At 44.8% G+C, this 19413-nt stretch overlaps 1 protein-coding gene across 1 annotated transcript; it reads right to left on the reverse strand.

Moving 5' to 3' along the window:
• Positions 1–10687: 10687 nt before the first annotated feature.
• On the reverse strand, positions 10688–14092 carry Nlrp10 (NLR family pyrin domain containing 10). Its single transcript, XM_038344025.1, has 2 exons — positions 13816–14092; positions 10688–12444 (listed from the first exon to the last, which is right to left on the reverse strand). The coding sequence occupies exons 1-2, from the start codon at positions 14090–14092 to the stop codon at positions 10688–10690; spliced, it is 2034 nt and encodes a 677-aa protein (XP_038199953.1).
• Between the last annotated feature and the right edge of the window lie 5321 nt (positions 14093–19413).

Here is a 19413-nt window from a genome sequence, read left to right on the forward strand (position 1 = left end):
GCAGGAAGCATGGCAGCAGACAGACAGCCATGTGCTGGAGCAGTACCTGAGAGCTTACATCTTATTCCCAAGATGGAGGCAGAGAGAGAAAGACTGGATCTGGCATGTGCTCTTTGAAACCTCAAAGCCCTTCCTGAGTAAGACACTTCCTCTCATAATGCCACACCTCCTAATCCTTCCCAGTTAAACCAAGTAAAAACCAAACGTTCAAATATACAGATCTACAGAGGCCTTGCTCATCCAAACCCATAGACTTTCCTGGATGGACTTACCAAAGTGAGGGCATTTTCCTCTACCCCTAATGTCTTGGGAGTTTTTTGTTTTCTTTTTCCCATAGTGCTTTTGATCAAATCCAGGGCTTCACACCTGCTATGCAAGTGCTGTTCCTCTGAGCAATAGCCTCAGCTGCTATGAGTTTTTATTGTGAATGAATGTTAGGTTTTGTTTAGTACCCTTTCTGCATTTTGTCAATATGATCACATAATTTTTCTTCTTCATTCTATGGATATAATAGATCGTATTCATCAATTTCTGAATATTGAGCCAGCCTTGAAAATGCCATATCTTGGAAAAAATCCCACTCAATTCTGATTTTATACATTGTTGTTTTCTTTCTTAATTAACTAATTCTTATTTTATTGATTTTATTGAGCTATACATTTTCTGTACTTCCCTCCCTTCCTCTCCCTATGCTCCCAGTTTACTCAGGAGGTCTTGTCTACTTCCCATGTAGATTAGATCCATGTATGTCTCTATTAGAGTCCTCATTGTTGTCTTGGTTTTCTGGGATGGTGAATTGTAGGCTGGTTTTCACTGCTTTGTGTCTAAAAGACACTTATGAGTGAGTACATATGATATTTGTCTTTCTGGGTCTGGGTTAATTCACTCAATATGATGTTTTCTAGATCCCATCCATTTGCCTGCAAATTTCACATTGTTGTTTTCTTGTTTTCTTTCTTTTTTGTTTTTTGTTTGTTTGTTTGTTTTTGTTTTTGTTTTTCAAGACAGGGTTTCCTCGGGTTTCTGAGCTGTCCTGAAACTAGCTTTTGTAGACCAGGCTGGCCTCAAACTCACAGAGATCCGCCTGCCTCTGCCTCCCGAGTGCTGGGATTAAAGGCGTGCGCCACCACCGCCCGGCCACATTGTTGTTTTCAATTTGCTACAAAGAAATATTTTTATTGAGGTTTTTGAATATTTAATTATGAGGGGTATTATCAATAACATATTTAAACAGACTTTTTTATTTTAATAGTTAATTGAGAATAAATTATATAAAAATTACCAATTAAAATGTGTTTAAAGACTCAGTATTATTATTCATGAGAAAAATTCAAATTAAAACCACAATTAGAATACTGGATACAGCAGCATTCAACTTTTTTGGAAGGCTTAAGTAGAATGATGACTTTACCCAGGCCTGGGCAATACAATGAAATATTGTATCAACACATATACATGTACGCACATGCACACTAGTAAATAAATAAATGACTTTTTAAAAGATATGTAGAACAAGGATTATCCTACCCCCGAGTCCCTAATATTTTTAGTAAATCCCACTAGTCCTCCTACCAATTATATTTTATGAACAGTAAATTAGCAATAATAGCATAAGTAGCATTATTTATCATTTCTAACAAACCAAAAACATTGTATCATGCATGGCACGATTTGAACATACTTAACATCAACATAGGTCCCTTTGTCACACTTGCCTCCAATGAAGGTGAAACCCATGCCCAGGATTTATTTGTGTTCAGCAGAGCCTTGCTATGTAACTGTAAGTTTATACCTTCCCTTACTTATAGGTCCAGTGTGACCACACACACCTATAATTTCAGCAATTTGGAAACTGAGGCAGGAAGATTACAAGTTCCAGGACAGCGTTGGCTTCCTAATGGGAGTCTGTCTCAAAGAGTAAATAAATAAATAAATAAATAAATAAATAAATAAATAGGCCTTGTAAAATAAACTCAGAGTAATACCCCCAATGACTTATGATTTTGCTTTATACAGTTTCTGCACCAATAGTCAATAAAACCCAGAAAATTCTAAGGAAAAATTTATAAGTTTTAAATTGCATGCCGTTCTAAGTATTACGATAAAATTGCGATAAAATGCCAGAGTTAGGAGGCATCCATTGTCCAGCATAACCATACTACATGCCTTACCCAACTGCCAGATGCTTAGCTGCCAGCTCAGTCACCAGCTCCAGGATCCAGTGTTGCACAGTGCTACGTTCAAGTCACACATACTCAGTAGCCTGACACTACATCCCAATGCCTACGCCACGCATCCCCTGTATCTCATATTATAGACGTCATGTTATGTCATACCCACCACAGGGTATGAATATGAAGAGGAATGAGCACACGGCAGTGGTATATTTTCAGAAAAAAATCAGATTCATATAACTCTTATCGCAGCATTCCAATGGTTCTTTAGTAGCAGCAGTTATTCACTACATCTGATTTAACAATTAAACTTGGGTGTGGGTCCTAGCTTCTTTGGTAGAGTACTTGCCTACTTTCCTACCATGCACAAAGTCCTGGGTTCAATCCCCATCACCAGGTAAACTGGGCATGGTGACACAGGTCTGAAATCTCCATGCTGGGAGGGAAGACAGAAGCCGGAGGGCTAGGGTTCAAGGCCAGCCTCAGTGTCTCAAAAAGGTAAGATTAAACAAATTAATTAAACTGGCTCATAAATATGTAAATACACATAGGCCTTAAGTACCCTCCAGAGGAGGAGTCAGGCTTTCTCAGGGGTAGGGTCTTGGGGGGGGGGGGGAGCCGGGCTTCCACCTAAATGTACATATTCAAGGTTAATTACTTTTTTAAAAAGTCTAATTCCTTATGTTAAAGAAAAACAGAAACTGACAATCACGTTGTATCTAAGTCCTATTATGTTGTATCTAAGTGCTATTATGAAAAAGCAGGAGCCAAGAGGCTTGTAAACAAGAAACTTATTTCTCATAGTTTGCGGGGCAGGGTGTGGGAGAGAAAGAGAGATTAGATAATGTGTTTTCAACTATGACAGAAAACAACTTGAAGGTGGGGCAATCTCCAGCTAACTGGAATTCCCAGTTGGGCACCCAGGGCTGAACTTCTAGCTCTCTTTCCCATGCAGAGACGTTCATATAGTGAGATAAGCAGCAACAGTTAGAAATAGTTTGCTTCTAGCTATTCTTAAGCGTACTGTTTTTACACGTGGGTTGTTTTTACTTCCATTGCACTGTTAGACCAGCCTGTCCCTAAACAAGTGGCTTTGGAGTATTCTTTAAAACAAACATGCGTGAGGCTGAAAAGGGGTAAACACATTCCCACCCTCAGAGTCAGCTTCTCAGTGAGCTCAAAGAGGATATGACAACTTACCAATACAATGTATACATTATAGGCCTGCTTAGTGCTTACCAACACAATGTATCCCTTATAAGCCTTCTTAGTGCTTACCAACACAATGTATACATTATAGGCTACTTAGTGCTTACCAACACAATGCATACATTATAGGCCGCTTAGTGCTTACCAACACAATGTATCCCTTATAAGCCTGCTTAGTGCTTACCAACACAATGTATACATTATAGGTCCCCTTACCACTCCATGGATGTCATCCCTTTGAAGAAGTGAAGAAGAGTTTCTTAGACAAGGCCACTGTCGTGAGTGTATTATGCCAAAAAAGAAGACATGTTTGTGCCTTTTTACAACATCAAAATTTATTGAATAACAATGTATGTATTGTCACTTAAGTTTAGTTGGCTACAATTTGCCAAGTCACCCAGGTTCCCTTCGCAGCTGCCTGTTTGTTTATTTTTTCTTCTGGTCTTTGCTGCCGTGGAGGAAAGCTCCAGAAAGCTGTGATGACGAAGACTGATGACTGAGCAGACCTTCAGTGATTAGGAGACTATGAAACGCTGGAATGTTGCAGGTCCAGAGCCTAATTAAAAATAATCTGGGACTACCTTGGCTCCTTGCATAGCATTATTCTCTTTATGTAACCTCATGTTCTTATGACAACCACAGGAAATCACCTGAGATACATTAATTTAACAGAGCACTAGTTTCTATCCATCCAAAAACTAAGAATGCCCTCAGAATGCACAGATCTCCCCCATCCTTCTAGAAACTGCCTCTCTTATGTTTCCAACACCGTAACTGGAAAGTGTCTTGATTTACGAAATTCTTTGTTCTGTTACCATGGAACTGGCACCATGTTGGAATGATATTTGGGAAAATCTGAACCTGTGTTCCTGGGCTACCGTCTCTAATTTCTGGCTTCAGAATAAACCATGTGGTTTTTCCCATTGAGATGATATCTGTGTTTTTGCATCAACATACTAACATTTACTCTCAGATCACATACGCTCTCTCTCTCTCTCTCTCTCTCTCTCTCTCTCTCTCTCTCTGTGTGTGTGTGTGTGTGTGTGTGTGTGTGTGTGTGTGTGTGAGACAGAATAGCTACAGAATAGTTACAGAATAATAGATTAAAGAGGCCACAGGAGAATTCGAGAAGTTCAAAGAAGCCTTAGTAAATACAGAAAAATAATAAAAGTGCAAAGAGAATCTCTGCACCGGATAGCTAGATACTCAGAAACTCAGTTGGAGAAGGCTAGAGGCAAGGCAGAGCTGAGCCAAAGGGCCATGGGGTTGACCCGGGCCTTAGCATTGAGTGGAACTGCAGAGGTGAGCTATACATGACTCCAGAGGCCTAAAGGCGGGGCAAGGAACCAAAGAAACATGGATGCGATGTGTAAGACCAGATCCAGAAGGGGTGAGCGGATGGTAGACAACAATTAGAGCTATCAGTATATACAGTAAGGATTGAGCTGAGCTGGGATTCTTGCTTCTCAAGGGCAAGAGGTTTCAACTAGATGCCAGGGGGAGGGCTCCTTTTGTCGTCCCCCCAAATCTCCCTGTATTTCTATCCTGTCTCGATGCTTATTTTGCTCTTAAGAACATGTCAGTCTGTGCCTCACGAGATGGAGCCAGGTAGATGCTGTTTACACACAGCCCCCTGTGATCATCCCGCCTCTGCTTGCATACTAAAGTGGAGCCAAATACCCCTCCATAGAATGAAGCCACTTGTGGCAAGGCAAGGCCCCAAAGCCCTATTTTAGAATACTTACTTACAGTGGGCACAGTCTGATCTCAACAGGCACCAGTCTCTGCCTCCTACCCTTCTTACGTGGGTGACAAAGACTGACTCAGGCCACCAAACCACACAAGTGCTAAGGACAGATCATGAACTGTGATGGGGAAGCCACCAAACCACAAAACGGGTGGTAAAGAGGGATTTTATTCAGGAACCACTACCATACCAGGAAAAGCACCACAATATAGAAGCAAATTCATCATGGATCACAGGCAGTTTATACATAGAGCAGGTGGCTTCTGTGCACAGAAAAATCACTAAAAGGAAATATCCAGGGTTGTGGGGAGTCTAGCTCAACCAACCTGACCAGATTCTTTTGGAAGGTAGACCTGGGTTATGAGACATTACCTGAAAGTCCATAGAGTGTGACAAACCTGATTAGATGCCAAGAGCAGTCAGATTCAAAGAGCGGGGTTTCTGTAGCACAACTTGATAGGATTCTTGCTGAAACTGGACTGGGCAGGTCTGGTCTGAGGAGAGGGAGCTGGAAAAGGCCAGATCCAATAGCCATACTGATGAATATCTTGCATATCACCATAGAACCTTCACCTGGCGATGGATGGAGATAGAGACAGAGCCCCACATTGGAGCACCGGACTGAGCTCCCAAGGTCCTGACGAGGAGCAGAAGGAGGGAGAACATGAGAAAGAAAGTCAAGACCGTGAGGGAACCTTCATCTGGCAATGGATGGAGATAGAGACAGAGCCACACATTGGTGCACCGGACTGAGCTCCCAAGGTCCAAATGAGGAGCAGAAGGAGGGAAAACATGAGCAAGGAAGTCTGGACTGCGAGGGGTGCTCCCATCCACTGAGATGGTGGGGCTGGTCTATTCGGAGCTTACCAAGCCCAGCTGGACTGGGACTGAAAAAGCATGGGATAAAACCGGACTCCCTGAACATGGCGGACAATGAGGGCTGCTGAGAAGCCAAGGACAATGACACTGGATTTGGATCCTACTACGCATACTGGCTTTGGGAGGGCCTGGCCTGTTTGGATGCTCACCTTTCTGGACCTGGATGGAGGGAGGAGGAACTTGGACTTCCCATGGGGCAGGGAACCCTTACTGCTCTCTGGACAGGAGATGGGGGGGGAGTGGAGGGTGGAGGGGGTAAATGGGAGGCGGGGAGGAGGCAGAAATTTTTAATAAAAAATGTTTTTCCAATAAATGGTGTTTTAACATTAAAAAAAAACAAAGTCGAAAGTAGAACTCAGAGGATCTAAAATAAAATCTGATTAAGAAAAGAGTCTTGTTTTAAGCAAGTATGGTGGCACAGGCAAGTAGTCCCGGTTCTGGGAGCTGGAGGCAGGAGAATCAAAAGTTGAAAGCCAGCCTTGACTGCAGAGTGAGACAAGATGGAGGGCAACCTATGCTCTATTAGACCTGCCTCTAATTAAATAAATAAAACGAAAGTTTCTGTCACTTACCAAGTATCTTAATTTTCCACTGTTATTTTCCAGAAAATATTAGCCATAGTTATAAACTGCTAGTATAGTAGAAAGAAAAATGGTTTTTTTATCAACTTAGGAGGTTCTCAGTTAGAATGAACTCCATATCACAAGGTGGGAGATCGACAAACATCTTATTAATGTGTACAGTTCGTGAACATAGGAGGCTCCTGAGGAATGAGGCAGGTCAGAATTCCAGTTTATAGACTGCGTTCAATAAAGAAACATAAGGTTTCAAGGAAAGAAGTCTCCCCTAGACCTGCTGCGATTGCAGAAGAAACTCAGCAGTGAAAGGGAGACCCCAGGGCTTTCCACAGAGATGCTCGAGACATTTGGCCTCAGGGGTTCATGGGGTATCAGCAAGACCTTGAGCCACAGGAACTTGAAGTAGTTCTAAAATGTTTTTACAACATTCATAAGTGGCCCTAAAATGTTTACTTGAGCAACAGAGAGATGGGCTGGAGAGATGGCTCTGCAGTTACAGGCACTGGCTAATCTTCCGGAGGACCCAGGTTCAAATCCCAGCACCCACATAGTAACTCACAATAATTTTTAACTCCAGTTTCGGGAATGCAACTCCCTTTTCTAGCCTCCACATGCGTATGGTGCATAGATAGACAGATATGCAGGCAAAACACCCACACACATTAAAAAGACGCAGGAGAAAGAGGAGGAGGAAACAATGAGGCAATGCGAACCCATTTCAGAGAGGCCAGCAGGAATCCAGCCTCTGGAGCAATGGGAAGTGAGAAAACAAGTACCCTCTGTTCTAAGTGTGGAACAAGAAGATGTACTGTGACCTGTGTCCCTGAGACAGGATGCATACATAGACCTTGTTATCTGTCCTATACTCGGGGTCTTGTGAGTTTCAATCAGTGTTACCCACATAGCATGATAAAAAGACAGGAAAGTCATGGGGCCATAAATGGGAGAAGAGGAGCAAGTAGGGAATGGGTGGACACAGCCTCTCTCCACCTGAAGCCCCTGCTTCCTCTAGCCACCAGGAACATTTTCCAGACTAGTCACCATAGGGACCCATTACTTCTTGTCTCCCCTACATTCCAAGGAACCCTAATCCATTAGATGTGCTTGGATTTGTATGACACACTATTTTTTTTTTCTGTCTAAATCCCTCCTTGACGAAACTATCCTTATTCATGCAGCCACTGTGGTGTAGGCATTTGACCTGGAGGGTGTGGTCATCTTACCTGGGCCATGCAATCCAGGACTGGTCTGGCAGAAATGTCTGTCATCTAAGGCCACAGTGCTGGAAGCTTAGGACATTTCTAAGAACATGCCAGAAGCCTCCCCAACTTCTTTGCTAGAAGATTATGGGCTGGGTATAATTATCATTTAAAATTGAGCTTTTTAATGACATCTTTTCTAACACATAAAAGTGACTCTCTGAAATGAAAGCTAAAGGCAACAATAAAAGTAGCAACGAAGAAAGCCAGTTGTGGTGGCACTTCTGTATAATACCAGCACTCAGGAGGTAGAGGCAGACCAATTTCTGAGTTTGAGGCCAGCCTGGTCTATGTAGTGAGTTCAGGATAGCCAGGGCTATGTAGAGAGACCCTGTGTCTGAAAAAAAATAAGTAACAACAGAGGGGGAAAATATCCATGATGACATTGGTAGAAAGAGCAGCATACTATAATATCCACCTCTGAGAGGTCCAGGTACAGAAGTCCAAGGTCATCCTCTACTACATAGTACATTTGAAGCCAGCTTTGGCTAAGACCAATGATATTCTTCTGTATATATGTTGCTTTTATTGGTTAATGAATTAATAATCTGCTTAGGCCCATGATATGGCAGAATAGAGCTAGGTGGGGAAACTGAGCTGAATGCTGGGAGAAAGAAGGCAGAGTCAGAGAGAAGCCATGTAGCTGCAGCAGGAGACAGATGCTGAATGTTGGATGGAATCTTACTGGTAGGCCACAACCATGTGTTGATACAAAGATTAATAGAAATGGGCTAATTTAAGATATAAGAGCTAGTTAGCAATACACTTAAGCTATTGGTCAAGCAGTGTTTTAACTAATATAGTTTCTATGTAATTATTTCCAGTCTGAGCAGAGGGGAATGAAAGAGCAGCCTCCGACTATAAACTGGCGTCCAACATGGGACCAACTAAACCCACTTAAAACCTGAGAGAGCTTGGAAAGAACTTCTAGACACAAAAGACAGAGTTAAGCATTTTTCTTTTTTTGAATGGGCTCTGTTTGCTTGCGGCAGGAGCACCATGGCTCCTTTAAGAGAGATGCAATAAAAACCCGAAGCTTCTTTTAAAACGGTGGCTTCCTGGTTCATGCTGCCAGCACAAACTCTGGCCCTTTCAGGAGGCCCAGCACTTGATTGGGGCTCGTGAGCAGAGTGCTACAACTTGCTTAATGACAATATAGACCCACTGTGTGCCTGAAAATGGAGCAATGTGCATGGCTCTCAGAGGCAGTGACCAACCTCCACCAACAGACCATGTTTCAAAACAAAAACATAGAGCAAGTAATGCTCATAACTAGAATTCAGGAAGTTTCTTTTATTGTTTTCTGGCTTTTGTAAAAGTATTGGATCGTTTAATTTTTTTTTTACTCAAGCCAATCTGAATTGACTATGACTCCTAAGTGAAATCTTTGAACATTGTCTACAGTCATAATTGTGTATTAGATTCACATTGCTTAAACAGGCCTCCTTGGCACCAAGAACATGCAGGGATATGGCCGTGCACCTGTTTCATTATTTCCAATTTATCCATGACATTCAATTCATTATTTCCAATTTATCCATGACATTCAAGGGTTGGTCTTCTGGGAGCATCACTTCTTTGGGGAGACCACACAGACTATCTCAATGGGTACCAATAAGCTGCAACTGGTTGTCAGTAATCCAGTTATCAATTGCTTTCTACAAAAGCTCATGAATACACAGACTGCTTCTTAGGCATATTCTGTATATACCCACAATCTATGGGTTCACTTTCATGGGCATGATTGTCAAATGTCAGGCCACCATGTTTTCCACGTGGAAACCAGTTAGTAGTCAGGGCTACGGTGTCCTAAGCTCACCATTCAAGGACTAGGATCCTGAACTCAGACATTTGGGCTCGTCTAGCAGATGATCTGTGGGATCAACTCATAGAGGGAAAAATAAGAAAAGCAAGAGTCCCGTAGATTTTCTGTGAGATGCTAAGGGACCCATATTCAGTCACGCTAGAGCCATCAAAAGCCGCTGAGAAGATTAAGTCCCATGCTGGCAGGCTCTGCAGGCCTCTGCATGGCTAGCAGTGGTGTGAGGACAAAGAACTCTCTGAGGAATCTAAAATTAGGTGGGGGTCCTGACCCTACCTCAAGCTCCGCAACTATGAAATGCGTTCAGCCAGCTCATTAGATCTGCAACAAGAATCCTTTTCTTCTTCCCTTCTCTATCTAGAGACCCAGAGCAGGAGAAGGATGACATACTTGTTCTTGGAACTGCATCATCTTTTCATGGAGGAAGTCAGTTGATGGCATAGCTCGTGCTAACAGTGATCACATTAGTACAGAATTAAGTCACAGTAGGAACTTCCAAGACCAGTGTTTAGGGCTATAACAATCCATGACCCACTTTTAACTATAGAAAGTATAGACGTTTCTAGGAAGAATCAGAAGCTAGTCTTTATTTAAGCAACAGTGAAGCACAAATACAGGGTCAACAGGACTTTCTGCTGTGCCCAGCACAGGTGTGTTCCATATGTGCCCAGCACAGGTGTGTTCCATATGTGCCCAGCACAGGTGTGTCCCATATATGCCCACATTTTACAGAATGTGTATGCTTCCCGCTTTGTTAATTTAACAGTTTATTTTATTTATAAAAGAACCTAATATCAGATTTGAAAATCTTAGTCATTGATTAAACATAGAAGAGGCTACATAAAGCGACTTCACACCACAAGAGGTACTGATCAGCTCCTACCAGGAGAGATGCTACCTAACTAAACTTTAGACACCCGTGGTAAAGGCTGGCTGCTTCCAATGAGCCATTGCACACACTATGTGAGTCCCCTGGTCTTTGATTATGTGATTCTCTCTTCTGTTTGTCGCTGTATCCTTCACTCTCTCTGGTACCCATTCATCTGCTCTCTCAGCTCTCCATCCTTTTGAACTCTCTGTCCTTCCCCATCCTCCCGTCCTTCCACACCACCACCCTTCTGACCCTTTATCTCCATATGCCCCTTTTCTGTACTTGCCAGCCTACTGTTTTTAACCATCTTGGCAGACTCCTCTGCCCCTCTGTTTTTCCCGTTAGGAGCCCCCTTTTGTTTCTTCATGCTAGTACTGGTTTTCAAGAGAGGACTTTGTACCCGCCCCTTCCCAAAGCTGCCTTTCACTGAAAACAGCCTCCCCTTGTCAGGTCTCTTTTCATCTGAATGTTGAATATTGACAGTGACATCTTTCACCTGGATACCTTGTGTGAGCTTCTTTATTTTAGAATCATAGAGAGAGAATTCCAAATCCCATGACCTGTTGTACTTTAGGGCTTCTATTCGTTCTTTAAAATACTTCAGATCCTGCCTTACAAAGGGGGCAATTCTGAAGTAGAACTTCAGCCCCAGGCTCAAAGTGCTGTCTGTTTTCAACATGTCAAACAAGAACTGCAGGCTGAGGGTCATCTCCTCGGAGCTCTCCTGCTCCACCAGCTTTGCCACCTCCCTGCGGGTTGCCTCCCCCAGCTGACCCTGGTCCTCCTTCACGAGGAAGGACATGGCATAGAAAAATTCCTGGAAGCTGACATGGCGAAAGCTGTAGAGCTTCTTGACGCTGAGCCCCTCGCGGTAGTCAATGCTGTTCAGGAAGGCGGTAAGGCTGGGGCCATCTAAGCTGTGCTTTCTGAGGACATCTTCTTCGAACAGCAGCCTCTGGTGCTGGATCCCCTCAGCTGCCAAGCTGCACAGACTCCTCAGGACCCTGTGCCGGGTGAGCTCAGAGCTGTCCCCATTGCCATCAGTGGGCAGGAAGGTGGACACATAAGCAGTGAAGATATCTGTACTATTGTTAGGCGTCTCTGAGACTTCCTGGCCTCCTGCCATCTTCCTCTTCAGCCAGGAGCAGACCACCCAGCAAATGCCCGGAACCTGGCATGCTTTGTAGAGAACATCGTTGTTTTGCACGAACTCAAGGGCATTTCTCGCTTGCTCCTGATCCGTAAAATAGGAGCTGAAATAATTCTTCCTCTCCTCCTCAGAAAAGCCTAAGACATGGACATATCGCCTTTCACCCAGCATGGGTTCCAGACTCCGCAAAGCCGGCGGCCGAGTGGTGACGAGGAGGGAGCATGGTACCTCCCTTCTCCTAATGAGAATGTGTAGTACACACTCCGCACGACTGGACTTCTGTAACTCGTCATAGCCATCCAGGACGAACAGGAGCCGCTCAGGCTGCCTCAGAATCTCCGTGACTGGGGCTTGATCATCTCCGCAGCACCAGCAGATGAGGCTGGGCAGGTCACACTTGGGCAGCAGGACCACTTCTCTGCAGCTCACATAGAAAACATAATCGAAACGGCCTGGATACAGGGTCCCTTTGGCCCAGTCCTGCACCAGTTTTTTGACCTGTGTTGTCTTCCCGGTGCCTGCAGATCCTTGCATCACGACTATGGGCGGGGCTGAGTAGGACTCCGCCTCCGGAGCAAATAAAGCATCCACCCTGACTTGACCCAACTCCTGTTGCAGGTCCGAACCGGAAGGTGATTCAGGACTCCCTGGACTGGACGTGGCCACCAGGAGCAGCTCGTTGCAGCTGCTGTTAACACCCCAATCTGGCCTCTCCTCCAAGCAGCGCACGTGCTCTCTGTAGATTTCTCTGTAATCTGAGTAACGCAAATGGGGTTTTGGGTGTCGGAAGGAGAACAACAAAATGCAAACAGACCCTTCAAACCCTGAGTTTGCTTTTTTGTTGTTGTTCGTTTGTTTGTTTTTGATTGATTTTTCTTTTTCATTTTTTTAAAATTTATTTATTTTACATACCAACCATAGTTTTCCCTCCCTCCTCTCCTCCCTTAGCCTATCCTCACCTCCCTTCCACACCTCTTCCCATCCACTCCTCCTCCTAAGTTTGCTCTTTAGTCTCATCTCCTGCCCTCTCTAATTTGTGTTGCTTTGAAGTTTATAGCTGTGACTTCATGAGGTGAAACTACTCTGGGGTGTGTGTGTATGTGTGTGTGTGTGTGTGTGTGTGTGGTGTGTGGTGCATGTGTGGTGTGTGTGTGTGGTGTGTATGTGTGGTGTGTGTGTGTGTGTGTGGTGTGTGTGTGATGTGTGTGTGTGCGTGCAGTGTGATGTGTGTAGGCATGTTTTGAAAAAGAGTACATTTGTACGTACACGTGCTCATGAGACTGTGCTGACAGAGTGTGTGTGTTGTGGGGGGAAGGGGTGTGTACACCTCAACATCAGTGTGTGTGCAATGTGCAAGTTCCTGATAAATCCTGTGAAATTTCCTCCTGGAGCCAGGTGAGGACAGAGGGGAGAGAAGGGAAGCTGAAAGCTGGTACAGGAGCTGAGTCTGTTCCTGGTAAAGGGTGGGTCAGAGCTTAATCTGACAGCTGAACAAAAGCAAGCAAACAAACAAAAGCCATGGACTCTGCTACTGAACTGTCATGTCTGTGTTCCAAGCCCCTTACTGGCTGATCTATCCTCCCAGCTTGCCCACTCCCCTGTCTGCAGCGCAGAAAGTCTCAGGAATGAAAGGAACCTGGGAAAGATCACAGATGCCAACAGAGTCCCTGCACCCCTACCGCACCCCCCCCCCCCAAAAAATAGACCAGGTAGCCATTTAGGCCCCACCGCTGTCTAGGTTCACATGAGCCCACTGACTTCTCCATGAACAGCAGTCTAGCTGTTCATGAAGTTGGGGAGGTGTGACCCCCCACACACACTCTGAGGCTGTTGTTTCTGGTTAATGGAAGTCACTCCACCAACACTGTTCTCCTTCCCCTTCTCCAGAAACAGCAACTACAATTAGGAGGTGAGGTACTTTAGCCATAAGACATCATAAAGCCCTGCCTTCATCTCAGGGACAGCACCCAACATTCTTCGGGTTGTCTGGAGACCCTGGGACTCTGCAGATCCCCAATGAGGAGAGGGCAGGATAATGAAAGGTATAGACTACAGGCTATTAGCATCTGTGGGGCCTGGGGGTGTCTCTGGTGCCACCTCACTTCCCTCCCTCGGGCTGTACTCACCATTCAGACAAAACTGACTGAGGTAGTCCACAAGTTCCATCAAGTTCATGGCCTGCAAGCTCCTGCTCACAACTCTCACGGCTTCCTGGGCTCCAAACATTGAAATCAGTTTTGATGCTAGGTCCACCCGACTCAGACCCTCCAGCTCCCCTCGGGCCAGATGAAACTGGGTCATATCTCGTAAGTGGAACTTCAGCGTCTTGAAACTGCTCTCCTCAAGATCATTCAAGGCCCAGAGCAATGCCTCCCGGGGGCTGCTGGCTCGTGCCAAGGCCATGGTGGTGAGAGCTCAGCCAGCCACCTGGAAGTGAGAAGCAGTGAGACAAGGCTGAGTGGAGTGCAGCCTGGAGACTCCTCCTCCACCCTGCCTGCTCGGTGCTTGACAGTCTGTGGACCAGAGGCCTAGCAGAGACCAGGTAGACAAAGCTCTGAGAAAGGCAAGTGGGTGATTGTGTGACTTCACAGGGGAAATTGTCTAATCATCCCTGTTCTATCAGATAGTAAGTATGACTGTGTGGGTAACTGTAAAGAAGGTCCCCCTTCCTTCTGCCCTTCCTTCCTCTTCTTCCTCCCTTCCTTTCTTCCTCCCTTTCTTTCTACTTGTAGACATGTTTGTGTGTGACAGGGTGTCATGTTTTCCAGGTCAGTCTCAAACTCTTTTTGTAGCTGAAAATGACCTTAAACTTCTGATCCTCCTGGCTCTGCCTCCTAAGTACTATAATTAATACCATGCGGTACTATGCCTGGCTTTGTGGGATGCAGGGGATTGAGCCTAGAGGTTCATGTGTATTAGGGAAGCACTCTCCCAGCTAAGCAATATCCCCAGGCACCCATGGGCACTCAGTGCCTCCTTAAATTATCATTAAGAAAAAAAATTTTAAGTTTTTTAATTTCATAAGTGAACATATCTTTGATTGTGACTGTTTCCAGAACATGTGTGTTATCGCTGAGACCACAGAGACAGAAAACAGGAAATCTCCATCCTCAGTCCACTGCTTCGTACACCAGCATCATAAGCACAGCCACGCATGGGGTCCAAAATTGGTCTCCCAGTAAGGAGTCAAGTTCAAATAAGGCTAAGGGAATGGACACTATTAGTGCTAGACTTAACTCAGCATCTGCTGAAGGGAAGGAAAGCAACAGTGACTAAGAGGGAACTTCCAAATCCAGGAGACACCTGTCGTCCAGCGTCATGAGGAGGCCACTGTGGAAGTGTGACGCGGGGCTCAAAAAAGCCTTTTGTAGTGGGCTTGCTGCGACTCAAATATCAGTATTTTGACTGAATACTAGGGAAAGGAATAAACCTCTCAGAAACACATTCGGACACAGGAACACTGGGGATTCCCTACAAAGCTCCCGTTCTGGGGAACTGCGTTCCAGAACAAGAAGACAACAACAAAGCCCTGGACCAGTCAAGCTCAGGCTTGAGGAACTGGAGGCGGGAGAATGACTCAGCTCCCTGGGGCAAGAGAACAAAAAGCTAGCTGTCCAGGAGAGCTACAACAGGTCCATTTTCAGCTCTGCAGGCCAAGCCTGGGTCCTCTTACCCAGAACCCGCCAGTTAATGATTATCTGGTAAGGTCAGAATTCAAAGTAAAGGTGTGAATTCTCCAACATGTATTGTCTGTCTATGGGCACAGTGTGGGGGGTGGGGGACTGGAACCCATGAAGAACCTCAGTGAGCAGGGAAGCAGAGATCTGATGCCTCCACATCAGATCTGTCAGCTGGCATGAGCAATTGTTCACCAGAAGAAAACTTGACCCCTTAAGAGGCAGAGACATGTGGATCTCTGAGTTCGAGGCCAGCCTGGTATGCAGAGTGAGTTCCAGGACAGCCAGGACTGCACAGAAAAACCCTACTGAAAAAAAGAAAGAAAGAAAGAAAGAAAGAAAGAAAGAAAGAAAGAAGGAAAGAGAAAAAGAAAAAGAAAAGAAATAGAAACTTGACCTCATTTGCAAACATTAAACTTGGGAAACAAGGGAGGGAGCAAAGGCATGACCAAAAGAAAGACAGAACCGAAGATGGTCCACATCCCTCCCTGAAAGCCTTTGTCCTCTCGACAATTTGACCCCAGTCCAGACTGGGGTGGTTGACAAAGGAAGTGGAGCACGGTCCCCACACCTTCTGCCACTGTACCATTTCTCCAGACTAGTGAAGCCACTGCAGGGTGGCTCTGGAAGAAGGAAGGAAGCAGGAGCTGTGAAGCCAAGTACAAGCACATTCCTAAATGTCCTAAAGGGCAGCTGGCCAGTTGGTCCAGAGAGTAGAGACACCATCCTCTCCCTAAATGTGGAACGGTTTCTCCGAAAAGATTGCCTTCAAGATGAAAAGAGCAACAGATTGGTAGTTTAACTGACGCCTTTGTCTTCCTGAAAAAGCTATGGAGAGACAACCAAAGGTACAGACAACAGTAAGTTACCAGAAAGCTAGAAAAGAAAGTCAAATAAATGTTTTAGGAGCAACAAAAGAATAAGACATAAAACATAGCATGCTAAAGCACTCAGGTGAACAATGTTTGCATACAAATAATAGAGTAGCCATGTAGTATGACTACGATCTCTATTATAACTACAATGAGAGGACAATGGCCGAGAGGCTGGAAAGATGACGCCATGGCCAGGAGCTCTGGCTGCTCTAGAGGACCTGGGTTTGATTCCTGGCACCACACGGCAACTCACAACCATCTACAACTCCAGTCTCAGGGGGTCCAATATCCTCTTCTGGGCTCTGAGGGCACTGGGCATGCACCTGGTGCATAGATATACATACAGGCAAAACACCCATATCCATAAAATCATTTTTTTTACATTAGAAAAGATGGTAATGGAATGATTGGGGTAAAAGGCCAATGGGTGACACCTAAAACCTTGAGTCAAAAAGCAGCTGTGTGTGTACTGTTTAGAAGTACAAAGACGCAGTGGGGTTAGAGAGATGGTTCTGTGTATAAGAACACTGTCTATGTAAGCATGGCACCTGAGAAGCAAGCGTGAGGACTTGAATTCATATTCCAGCACCCATGTAAAACCACTGAGGTTTGTTGCCCCCTAACCTAGATCCAGGATCAATGAAAGTTCCTGTCTCAAAGGAACAAGGTAGAGAGTTATAGTCCAGGATACCTGACATCCTCTGGCCTGTGCACACACAGAGTATCTACACTCACACACATATGCATATGCGATAAACACATAATATATCTGTCTGCCTCTCTCTCTCTCTCTCTCTCTCTCTCTGTGTGTGTGTGTGTGTGTGTGTGTGTGTGTGTGTGTGTGTGCATGTGTACAAAGACATAAGACAGTTAAAAATTTAAAGCAGTTGCCTTGGGGAAGAAGGATGGTGATGGTGAGAAAAATGAAAACTGAAGGCACAGACTTTGTAATAAATTGAATTTTTGATACATACACATGTATCACTGAGATGAAACAATAGGTCATAGATCATCTTGGGGAAAAGATAGGTGGCAAAGAAGTGGAGGTAACACGTGTAGTCTTTCAGGAAGCTTCTCCATGAAGGAACTCTGCGAAGTGATGGGGAAATGCTAGGCCAAGGGAAGGTCTTTGTTCTCACACGGAAAAGGGATATTTTTAGATGCCAACGAAAAGCATTTAAAAGAGAGATCAGGCTAGACATCTCAAATGGGTGGGAGGGGGAACTGAGACTGGAACTGGATTAGGACCCTAAACAGAGGGAAAGCTGGAGAGTGGTTTCAGTGAGAAAGGCTCTGGGTCTCATGGTCAGAAGATGGATGTAAGCATGTCTAACAGAAGCTATATTCTATATGATGTATGGCTTATAGGATCTCCAAAGAGCTTGAAGGCAGCGGTGGTAGGGGATGGGAAAGCCAGGGGGTGAACGAAGCCAGCCCTCTCACCTGTGCACCTTGATCCCTTCTGCAGTGCTCTGTGAGCACTCCCTGGAGTTCAGAGGAAACGGCAGGAATGGGAACTGACTTGCCCAAAGCCTTAGCCAAGATCAGGCTAAAAACAGAAACCAGAGCACCAGAGATTAAGCAAGAAGCCAAGATGAGAAAATAAAAGAACGAGACATGACTGTATAAGTAGGATGCCAGAGAGCAGAGGCCACTTACTGCACCAACGCCAGCTCTCAGTCACTGGGCCAGACTCTCAGCAACACCTAAGTATTTATAGAAACAGGAACTGAGTTTAATTGGAGGGGCGGAGGCAAGAGATGAAATGGTGTTAACCCTGTCCTGGCTAGAGGCAGAGATGACAACTAGAGAAACTGAGTCCCCAAAAGAGAGAAGATTAAAATGGGGAAGGCAGGACCAAGGGTAGAAACAGATAGAAAAAGTGGGAAAGAAGAGATATAGGAAAGACATACAACACATAAACTAAGCAGGAAAAAAACAGAGAAGAGAGAGACAAGAGCAGGGAGTTGGCTAGAATGCGCGTGCGCACACACACACACACACACACACACACGTGTGTGTGTGTGTGTGTGTGTGTGTGTGTGTGTGTGTGGTGTAATGCTCCTTTCAATCCCTGGAACAGGCTAGGTAAACAGCCTATAGGCCACCTTCATATGATTCCCTGCTAGAGATAATCCTGTGTGTTTCGCTTTGTTTTGTTTTGTTTCTCAGGCATGACTTCTCAGATACGTTCCCCCGGGAACTAGAAAGTGGCATGTGATGGTTAATTTTGTGTGCCCCAACCTTTGGTCAACACATCACAGAGAGTTTCTATAATCCTGTATTTAGGATGTGACTGACATTTGAATCAGTAACTGACTAAAGCCAACTGTGCTCCCCATTGTGGGTGCCACTCACCCCATCAAATGAAGCCTGGACAAAAGAAAAGGCTGGTCAGCTCATGAATAAGAAGGGTCTCCTCTTACTGTGTATATGGACCATGTTTCCCTCACTGTTGGCCCTAGAATTTTATTTTTATATGTGACATAATTATATATACATATATAATTACCATGTACCACAGCACTTTCTAATGTAATACAGGATTTACTTAGTACTTAGTGCTTCTTTTTCTCCCAGTGAAGTGAAAACCAGGGCTGTTTGGTTCACTGGTATACTCAAGCACTAAAGAGTGTCTGGTGTATATTAAGCATTTAAATTGTTGAATGAATATACTTCCCCAGTGACACCTTATGAAGCCATCATAAATAAAGCACTGTTAGCCAGACACGGTGGTTCATGCCTGTAATCCTAGCATTCAGGAAGCTGAGGCAGGGAGGTTGAAGTGAATTTTAGGCCAACCTGACCTATATAGTGAACTCCAGCCAGGATGAACTGCAGAGTAGATCCTGACTTCAAAAATAGCAAAGAAAAGAGGGAGGGGCAGAGGGACGAAGGGAGGGATGGAGGGACAGAGGGAGAGACGGAATTAAAGAAGAAAGAAACATGGGGCTGGAGAGATGGCTCAGAGGTTAAAAGCACTGACGTTCAATTCCCAGCAACCACATGGTGGCTCACAACCACCTGTAATGAGATCTAGTGCCCTCTTCTGGCCTGCAGGCATACAAGGAGGCTGAACACTGTGTACATAATAAATAAATAAATCTGAAAGAAAGCAAGAGAGAGAGAGAGAGAGAGAGAGAGAGAGAGAGAGAGAGAGAGAGAGAGAGAG

Source organism: Arvicola amphibius, chromosome 1, assembly GCF_903992535.2.
Source record: "Arvicola amphibius chromosome 1, mArvAmp1.2, whole genome shotgun sequence".
NCBI classification, from domain to species: Eukaryota; Metazoa; Chordata; class Mammalia; order Rodentia; family Cricetidae; genus Arvicola; species Arvicola amphibius.

Excerpts from the sequence above, each read along its gene's own strand:
- Nlrp10 (XM_038344025.1), bottom strand. The coding sequence starts at position 14,092 with ATGGCCTTGGCACGAGCCAGCAGCCCCCGGGAGGCATTGCTCTGGGCC. Across the intron at positions 12,445-13,815 it reads CAGTCAGTTTTGTCTGAATG|ATTACAGAGAAATCTACAGA; the intron begins GTGAGTACAGCC and ends TGCGTTACTCAG.